This window comes from Zootoca vivipara, unplaced genomic scaffold (genome assembly GCF_963506605.1).
Source record: "Zootoca vivipara unplaced genomic scaffold, rZooViv1.1 SCAFFOLD_67, whole genome shotgun sequence".
NCBI classification, from domain to species: domain Eukaryota; kingdom Metazoa; phylum Chordata; class Lepidosauria; order Squamata; family Lacertidae; genus Zootoca; species Zootoca vivipara.
The window spans coordinates 1,262-11,556 of record NW_026801982.1 but is presented as its reverse complement, the minus strand read 5'-3'; the positions used below and the strand labels follow the sequence as shown (position 1 = coordinate 11,556).

Here is a 10,295-nt window from a genome sequence, read left to right as displayed (position 1 = left end):
AAGGAACCCAGCTGGGCACCTTGCCCCAGCCAAGCATGGCTCTAGCTCAGGCATCCCCAAACTGCCCCCCCCGATGTTTTGGCCTACAACTCCCATGATCCCTAGCTAACAGGACCAGTGGTCAGGGATGATGGGAATTGTAGTCCAAAACATCTGGAGGGCCGAAGTTTGGGGATGCCTGCTCTAGCTGCTCAAAGTTAACACAGAAAAATAGTTTTTGCCATTTGTTAGCTGAAGAAACTGAGGCCTAGAAAGACAAGGTGCATGCAATCTCACACACATGGCAATGTCTTGCTGCTGTGTTTACACCTAGGTTGCCTCTGTTGCCACACAGTTTTTTTAGGTTTTTAAGGGTTCAGAAGCAAATTGGGGTTTACCTTTAGGATGAGGTAGAGCAGGGCCATCAAGATTCCAAGACTCCACCCCAATGGGCTGTCCAGCTCCCTTAAGCCAACAAAGTACCGGAACCAGACTGGCACAGGGACGATCTTGCGGTAGTACTGGCAGAGCTCTTCCAAGAGCATATACCAATAACCCTGGTTTACAACATACAAAGAAGATCGTTGTTACTTATTTCTTACCCGCCCATCACTGCAAGCTTCCATAAACTCTGCTACCACGCCATTCTCCAAGGAGCTTGTGACGGCATGCGTGAATTCACCCCTCTCCAACCCCCACCCCAATTTTATCCTCACAACAGCCCTTTGAGGTAGGCTAGGCAGTGACTACTCCAAGGTCACCCAGTGAGCTTTGTTTTCATTCTCATTGGGGTTCCTACCCATGCCAAAAGCAAGTCCTATTTTGGGCAGAGAAGCCATGTCTTTAACCTGTCACCTGATGTCAGGGGCAGGGCGGGTAGGCATGGCTCGTGAGCCAAACGGGGTAGGGCCTGGCAGCTCAGATTAGACCCAGGGTCCAGAGCTTCCCCACTGTTGCTCTTGCAGATCATGCTTAATGCCAGAAGCCTGGACCAAAGACAAGGTTGTGGCCAGCTAAGTTCTACTCAAGAATGGACCCACTGAAATCAAGAGACCTATGTAAATCATATCCATTTATTTCCATGGGCCTACACTGAGCATGACTAACACTGGACACAACCCATGGGGTTAACAGCTGCTGAAGCCCGTGAAGAGGTATACCTATTTTTTGCAATTAAAAAAAACCATCATACAAATGGACACAGGCAGCTCTTAGGAGTTCAGCTTTCTAGCATAATAAATAAAATTGCCACAGTGCCAGGAATCTGCTTGGCAAAGCTTCCCAGACATTATTTTTACCAAATCAATAACTCAGATCTCTGCTGAACTGGCAGGATTTTCATTATTCACTTCTAACAAGATAATATTTAATGATTTATTTTTGTCCAGTTGCCCGTGTCTGAAAGCAAACCAGATTTTATTCGGTCGTTAAGCCCTTCTCCTCTCACCTAAACAGTTTAAGCCAGATGAAGGGCCTGCTGTTCTTTCATCGTACATCAAAGTGTCATGAGAAGTCAGCATTAATGTTGGGACATCATTACTTTGTCAAGTACCTTCCACCACTAATTACTATATATGCATCTTAGGGTTTGCATCTTTCTTTTTAAAGGGTAATGCTTAACTTCTTGCCAGTGACAGTTCAAGACCACTTCAGCCAACGCACTCTGCCATTCATTAATAAGACAGGTGTTAGCCCCACTTCACTTCAATGTTTTTATTCTCATGCTATGAAAACTATTTAAGCAGAGCTGACTCAAGACTTCTTCATCTGATGTTCCTTCGTGGCTGTTCACAGCCACTGCTTTCCCCACCTCTGCTGATGGCTCAAACTTCACTCTGCTTGAGTGATCCCAGTCAGATTTGGCTTTAAGAGCAAAGGAAGCCTCTCTAGCACAAGTGGAACAGCTTGCTGAACTAGTCACATAGGCGCTTAAGCAATCAGGGACCTCTAAGCATCCAACACTTTTTGCAGCAATCCCTGAAATGTATGGAAAAAGGCGTTTTTTCCTGACCCTGCCCTATGGCATTTCTCCATCTCAGAAACTGACTGGTTAAACTATGGAATTCCCTGCCATAGGAGCCAGTGATGGCTGCCAACTTGGATGGCTTCAAAAGAGGATTAGGCTTACCCTCCACAAATTTGCCCATTAGTGGTTACTAGCCATTACAGCTAGGCTCTGCCTCCACAACTGGAGGCAGGGTTGCTTCTGAATACTAGTTACTGGAAGCCACAGAAGGGGAGAGGGCTAGTGCTTGAGATGTCTTGCGGGTTTCCCACAGGGTTCTGGTTGGCCACTGTGAGAAAAGGATGCTGGACTTGATGGGCCACAGTCCTGGTCCTGCAGGGCTGTGTTCATGTTCTTACGACAAATGCCTTCCCTTTTAGTTCAGCCCTTCTGAAAGCTCAACCTTCTTGCTCTGATGGGAAGGAAGCCTTTCCTACGAATTAGCAAACCTAAGTGCTTCTCTCGTTGCAATGAAATACAGTAAGTTTTACCATCACAGGCTGAAGTTAAGTTTGTGACAGTGATACAACTGAGTATTTCTAACTCATATTAAAAAGTAGTTTTTTTAATAAATAAAAAAACAGCAACAACGAAAGTTTTCTTACCTTGGACTTAAAAGACATGATAAAAGAAGGCAGCAAGAGAACGATGCATTTGAAGCCCATGAAGAGAAACTTCAGAATGAAGTCTGTGATCCCCACGATCCAAAGTACCTCCCAGAAATTTGTGTAATCCACAGTAGGACTTAAAAGGATCAAGCTTTTTTAAAATAAAAACAAAATAAAGGCAAAAGAGACTGTAAGTTGAAGACAGTTTTTCACATAAAGTATTTTGGCACCCTTGAAATGGAAATGCAAAAACACTTTCTCGTTTCAAGCAGAATGCTATGGCCAAAAGCTTCCCCCCCCCTATTAGCAAGCAGTGTTAGAAACTGAGATATGAAAGCTAGGAGCTAAAGGACACCTTAAACCTAGGTAATGAGTACAACAATGGAATGTCTAGGCACACTTTTTTAATAACAAGAATACAAAGCTGAAAATGAATGAACTGCAGCTAAAATCTCATATTCATTTTTCACCTGGTCTTGTCTTCATCTGAAGACTGCAAAAAAAAGAGAAAAAAAGCCATGCTTCCCCTGCCCACCCCCTTAATATTCTTAAGAGGGTCTCTTTTCCAGTCTTCAGAGAGTGGCTGGAAGTGGGAAGGCAGAAAAAGGTCCCCCTTTCCTTCTACTCTGCAGTTTTAATCTGAAATCTTAGGCGCAGTACCCAGAGCTCACAAACTGCTCGCGCTAATGAAATTCATTGTTGCAAAATGCGCCTAGAACAATGGGAGTTTCGAAAGCTTTTAGCAAGTATCAGACTCTGAAACTTGGAGCCCCCTCTACTAGCTCCCAGGCATGAGAGCCTTTCTTCCACATACAGTGGTACCTCGGTTTATGAACACAATTTGTTCCGGAAGTCTGTTCATAAACTGAAGCGTTCATAAACTGAAGCGAACTTTCCCATTGAAAGTAATGGAAAGTGAATTAATCCATTCCAGATGGGTCCGCGGCATTCGTAAACCGAAAATTCGTAAACCGAGGTGTTCATAAACCGAGGTTCCACTGTACTTACTCATTTTATGTTGGATTATTACACATTTGCCATTAACCAGAGCACCCAGTTTAGAATAATACTGTCAGGTAAAGAAAGAGCTGGCAAGCGTGAAGTCTTACTCAAAATGAAGACTTACCCAGTTCAAAAACATGGGGCTGTTGCTGCACAAAGACACCCCCCCCCCACATTGTTGTTGTTGTTTAGTCGTTTAGTCGTGTCCGACTCTTCGTGACCCCATGGACCATAGCACGCCAGGCACTCCTGTCTTGCACTGCCTCCCGCAGTTTGGTCAAACTCATGTTCGTAGCTTCGAGAACACTGTCCAACCATCTCATCCTCTGTCGTCCCCTTCTCCTAGTGCCCTCCATCTTTCCCAACATCAGGGTCTTTTCCAAGGATTCTTCTCTTCTCATGAGGTGGCCAAAGTATTGGAGCCTCAGCTTCACGATCCGTCCTTCCAGGGAGCACTCAGGGCTGATTTCCTTAAGAATGGATAGGTTTGATCTTCTAGCAGTCCATGGGACTCTCAAGAGTCTCCTCCAGCACCATAATTCAAAAGCATCAATTCTTCGACGATCAGCCTTCTTTATGGTCCAGCTCTCACTTCCATACATCACTACTGGGAAAACCATAGCTTTAACTATACGGACCTTTGTCGGCAAAGTGATGTCTCTGCTTTTTAAGATGCTGTCTAGGTTTGTCATTGCTTTTCTCCCAAGAAGCAGGCGTCTTTTAATTTCGTGACTGCTGTCACCATCTGCAGTGATCAAGGAGCCCAAGAAAGTAAAATCTCTCACTGCCTCCATTTCTTCCCCTTCTATTTGCCAGGAGGTGATGGGACCAGTGGCCATGATCTTGGTTTTTTTGATGTTGAGCTTCAGACCATATTTTGCGCTCTCCTCTTTCACCCTCATTAAAAGGTTCTTTAATTCCTCCTCGCTTTCTGCCATCAAGGTTGTGTCATCTGCATATCTGAGGTTGTTGATATTTCTTCCGGCAATCTTAATTCCGGCTTGGGATTCATCTAGTCCAGCCTTTCGCATGATGAATTCTGCATATAAGTTAAATAAGCAGGGAGACAATATACAACCTTGTCGTACTCCTTTCCCAATTTTGAACCAATCAGTTGTTCCATATCCAGTTCTAACTGTAGCTTCTTGTCCCACATAGAGATTTCTCAGGAGACAGATGAGGTGATCAGGCACTCCCATTTCTTTAAGAACTTGCCATAGTTTGCTGTGGTCGACACAGTCGAAGGCTTTTGCATAGTCAATGAAGCAGAAGTAGACGTTTTTCTGGAACTCTCTAGCTTTCTCCATAATCCAGCGCATGTTTGCTATCTGGTCTCTGGTTCCTCTGCCCTTTCGAAATCCAGCTTGCACTTCTGGGAGTTCTCGGTCCACATACTGCCTAAGCCTGCCTTGTAGAATTTTAAGCATAACCTTGCTAGCGTGTGAAATGAGCGCAATTGTGCGGTAGTTGGAGCATTCTTTGGCACTGCCCTTCTTAAGAATTGGGATGTAGACTGATCTTCTCCACATTCTCCCCCCACATTACCGGGTAGCAACGGGAGTGCAACACACCTGCTGTTGCAACAACAGGGCATGTTGAAGCAAGAGGACCCCACCCCCCCAGTAAGTTGCACGACTAGACATTACAAAGGCTGGAGATCTCAACACAGGGCTGCCATTTCCAACAGCAATTGGGAGACAAGCCTGTTGATTTGTAGGCCCTGAGGAATGGAGAAAGAGGCAGAAAACGACCCGGAACACAGGTCCTTCAGCCAGAGGAGACTTGTTTAAGATGCGTCTGGTGAAACTGCCACACTTCAAAGGTTGAACAAAAAGGATTGCTATCTTGGGGGAGGGGGGGGTTTCCTCTAGCAGCCTACTCTACTCTACTCTCAAGAAGCCACGTTTTACAAATTTATTTTTCCAATGGGGCGTTCAGAGTAGCAAGCAAAAACCAAGCCAGTCATTCACTTTTTATAGAACTTCAATAGGACTTTTCAAGACTGGATTATAATTCCCTTCCTTCCATCCATCCAAGTATGTTATCCAACATATAAAAAGCCCTCCCGGAACGAACCACCCAGACCAGACCAGTATCCTGTTTCCAACCATGAACAGAAAAATGATCTGAAGAACCCCACAAGCAAGACGTAAAGGGATGCAAGACCTGCAGTTTGGTCCCCTAGTAACTGGTTCACCACAGCCGGTAACAACTTAAATCTAGAATTCTGAGTAAGCTTTTCCGATTTTACGGTTCATTTTAATCCATTTTATCTCAGTTGTATCTTTTTCTTGGGGGGGGGTGTAACTTTATTGTACACTGTTTAGAAGCAACAGTATTAAGCAGGAGACAAGCTGTTGAAATATAAACTGTAGTGAAATAAATTACCCACCCATCTTTAAAAGGCACCTTGTGTCCATCATCAACACATTTGAGGAGTAAGGTCACACCCACACCATGCATTTAAAGCATCATCCCCCCAAAAAAGAATCCTGGGAACTGTAGATTACCCTTCATAGAGCTATAATTCCCAGCACCCTTAACAAACAACTGTTCCCATTATTCTTTGCGGGGGAAGCAATGTGCTCTAAATGTATGGTATAGATGTGGTGTGGATGTATTGCACATCAAGGAAGACTTTGTCCATCCCGTTTTACCGCCATTCAGAAGGGAAAAAATTCTAAGCTGAATTACCTGTAATGAAGAGATTGAGGGTAGAACGTATAATACAGAAGGAGAGAGGATCCTGTTAGGAATGCCAATAACCAAACACACTCCAGTCTGGAACACCTTTCCTGCAAGAGTAAGAGTTTTCAAATGGTTAATCCAAATGACTGCATTTTCTAGTTACAAGATGCTAGGCTGCTGTGATTTTGCCATTCATTCTCCCTTTAAAAGAGGCTGCCGAGCTCAGAGGGCTTTGTAAGCGAGTTTTCGGAGTACAGGCCTAGGGATGGGACTCCAAATAAACTAGACCCAGGCAGTAGGGCCATTGATTAAGGGTGATGGGAGATGAAGTTCAACAAGTGGCAGAGGCAATGTGCCCTCCACTTAATCAGCCGGACTGCTACTTCTGCTATCTAAGGCTGCAGTCCTAATACCATTTACCTGGGATTAAGCCCCACTGAATTTTGATTGCAAAGCTGACAGTCCACCCTGAACCACCCTTGGAACGAGACAGTGACTCTGAAGAACTAAAGCAGTCCCCCCCTGTCCCCCCCCCAAAACAGAGGACCAAGAACAGCTGTAGACAAATACACAAAAAAGACAGCCACGTGGATAGTTATTACCCCAACTCTTTGAGCAGTTTATCCCACTGAACCAGGTGTGGGGAACGCCTGTCTCTTCAGACGCTGCTGAACTACAATTCCCACCATCCCTTGGCATTGGCCATGCTTGCTGAGGCTGTTGGGGGTTGCGGTTCAACAACATCTGGAGGGCCAAAGGTTCCCCACACCTGCTTTAAACAACAGGTTTTCAGTGCTAGGTGAGGAGTAAGGGAAGATGCCTCGTGCAATCTTTCAAACAAACCAAAAATTCTGCAGGAAATCCCTTGCTAAAGGGACAGATTTCTCAAAACATGTTGCGATCAAAACTACTTGGGTTTGTGGTTCTCAAGAGCCTTAAGGGAAACTGCCTCTTCAGAACAATCATACTCAGGATTCTTGTTTTCAACCCCTCTTCAAAGATGGAAAGATGACTTCTTTTATTACAACATGGCAAGCTGTTTGCACAGATTATTTATACTTTGCCTTTCAAACAAGTAGGATGAGGTATGGCTTATAACCTAAGTCAAAGCAATGCAAATAAAATATAATGGAAGAAAAATAATGCCACATGAGATACAAATAGCAGCAAGGCAAGACCTATACTACTGATAGCGGAACCATTATCTGACTGTGTGGATTGCTGTGTAACCAGAACAGTGTCATCCATGCACCAGATGGGATGTATCAGGAGCATAGCTGTCAACTTTCGGATTTAAAAATAAGGGATCACTTGCCGAGTGCTGCCGGAAATCGCCTCTGCGCATGCCTGGGCATGCACAGAAGTGATTTCTGGTGCCGGCTCTTCCCACCATGTCCGGGGCACCGGAAATCGGTTCTGCGCATGTCCAGGCATGCGCAGAAGCAACTTTCGGTGTCAGGCTGCCCGTGTCCACATGTCTGGGCACCAGAAATTGCTTCTGCGCATGCCCAGGCGTGTGCAGAGGCGATTTCTGGCAGCACTTGGCAAGTGAGCAAGCAGCCAGCCGCTGAGCGAGGCGTTTTACTGGGCGGCGGCTGGCTGCTCGCTTGGGGGGGGGGGCGGTTGAGTGGAGCCTCCCTGGCCGAGAGCTTTACGGGGTATTTTACAATCCGGGGTAACAGCGGGGAAATGGATTTAAATAAGGGGGTTTCCCGCAAAAAAACGGGAGGGTTGACAGCTATGATCAGGAGGCTTAGGACAATCCCACAATTTGCACAAGTACAAACCTGCCCCTGCAAACGGGCAGGGAGCCCAAAACAGCTTAGTGAGAACTGAGCATGCTCGGGGGATATGGAATGCTGACTGACTGCAGGGAATGGTGGAGTAGGGGAAACAATAGGGGAATGGAATGGAGTATCCTGAGAAAGGGCATGACTGGCTGGCATTCAGAACAGGAGCATTTCACACTGCAACATTTTTGTTGCAAGCCCTGCTGGTCAATCACTTCATTATTTCCCCAAACGCCTTTGTTTAAGAGAAAGGCCTTTGCTAGCTGGCAAAAATATTAAGATAGCTGAGCCAGACTGAAGACAATTATATATAATGGCAGCTATAATGTATTACCTTTGTTGAGACCAGCACAGCCACAAAGTAGTGAGCTAGTTTGCGAGTTTCACAGCACTTTTTCCCCAGGCTAGACTTTGAGGGAGGGAGGGAGGGAGGGAAAAGTATGGTGGAGGCCTGTGTGCAACTTTAAGTAGTAAGTCAGTTTGTGCCGAGCGCAGCAGAAGTGTTCGGGTTGCATCAAAGCAGGCGGGGGAAAATATTATGTGAATAGTTCGTTATAACTATATTCTATTTTTGCAGCTGTTCTTAAATCAACTTTTTTATTTTAAGCAATGAAATGTGCTTTTTATTTATTTATTTTAAGCAATGAAATTAACACTGTTCCACGTTTCTGTCAAGAACGCATCTCCTAGGTAAAGTGAAGCTTTAAAAAAATACTTACAACCTCGCCGGAGAGGTCAATACTTACTCTTAGGAAAACCTGATTTACAATCCTTTTGTTTGCATACATATAAGTTTTTAGCAGCCCAACTCCCAGAGAAATGCCTATTAGGGAAAAAGGGTAAATTATAAAACAAAAAAAAGAAAAAGAACCAAAAAATGCATCAAACTAATTTTTGTTTTTCAAAACAAAGCAGCAAAATCAAAAAGGGCATTGCATAGTATATCTTGTAACTGTTTTAGACAACAGAACAAAAATAATTAGCCACTATATACTCAGGGGCACTGCTGCACTGCACGGCTCTGAATGCACCCTATACAAATCATCAGATTAGTGAGAATTCCAATGAATTAAATAGTAATGAGCATGCTTCTAGCTCTCATCGCTGAAGGGAGAGGTCTAAACACGGCACAGCAGTATCTGCTAAAGGCCAAGATTTGAGGGGCTTCCACTAGCTGGAAAAATGTTCTTGCAGTAGACTTCTCTCCCGTTTACTGACATCTCTCCCGTTTCCCTGCTCATCGATATTCCACCCCATCCTCCTCACTATTATGCAATTAGGGCATAGTGCTGGCTGGCTGGAAAGATCTCAAGCTATTTACCACACTGGGGAGAGTTTGCATCTAATAAATCAAGCTGGAATAAATTAGATCAAACAAACAACACTTGCATCGTTGTTTACATTTGCATTAACTCAGCAGTGTCTTGAGGTCTTTTTATATACATTTGCATCAGGCCGATAAACACCCACTCACCTGGTCACTTGTTGCAGTGGCAGCTGGCCTATTAGTACAAATGGGGCACGGCCCCATAAACCTCAGTCTAACCTCAAGCAGACACCACCTGTCTGCCTCTTACAACCAGTCAAGCAGGTGGCCTTGGCTGTCAGCCTTGGCTGTCAGCTTTGTCTTCCTTGGTCTGCGTTGCCCCTTGATAACTCAGCAAGGAGAAGAATGGGGGCAAAGCTAGCCAGTTGATTCTGCCTGTCATTGGCTGTATATGGGCCAGACATTTGCTCTGGCTCCACCTACTGTTGGGCTCCCTGCCTCACGCCCTATCAGTCCCAATGGGAAACAGCCACACTCATTGTGAATAAAAATCGCTTCCAAATGACAAAGGCAGGAGGATTATGTCAACTGGATCTTTTATTCAGGAAAAACTCCAAGGACTGCATCCTGTGTGCCACAGATGGCTAGCCCAGATCTTTGGCTAGTCATTTTGATGGGCCAGTAACATTTCAGGACTTAAAATAAAAAAAATCCTTCAGTAGCACCTTAAAGACCAACTAAGTTTTTATTTTGGTATGAGCTTTCGTGTGCATGCACACTTCTTCAGATACTTCAGATATTTCAGGACTTGTAAGACAGGTTGGCACTTTTAAAACCATTCTGTTGCTTAGAAATCTTTAGCCATCGTGGAACCTTTCTCCAGTGATGGGGAAAAGAATGGGTACATTTAAGGAATATTTTTAATCTGGTTGAAGGGAGCTGCAGATTTTGACACC

The 10,295-nt window shown here is 44.7% G+C and overlaps 1 protein-coding gene across 1 annotated transcript; it reads right to left on the bottom strand.

The window, feature by feature from the left end:
- Nucleotides 1–347: 347 nt before the first annotated feature.
- Nucleotides 348–8,895, bottom strand: LOC132591559 (E3 ubiquitin-protein ligase RNFT1-like; the record flags this gene model as incomplete). The annotated part of the gene is given in 4 exon segments (XM_060270665.1): nt 348–536; nt 2,590–2,743; nt 6,289–6,389; nt 8,819–8,895. Coding segments are annotated over 4 exon segments (521 nt in total), but the record flags the coding sequence as incomplete, so codon positions are not given.
- Nucleotides 8,896–10,295: the final 1,400 nt, after the last annotated feature.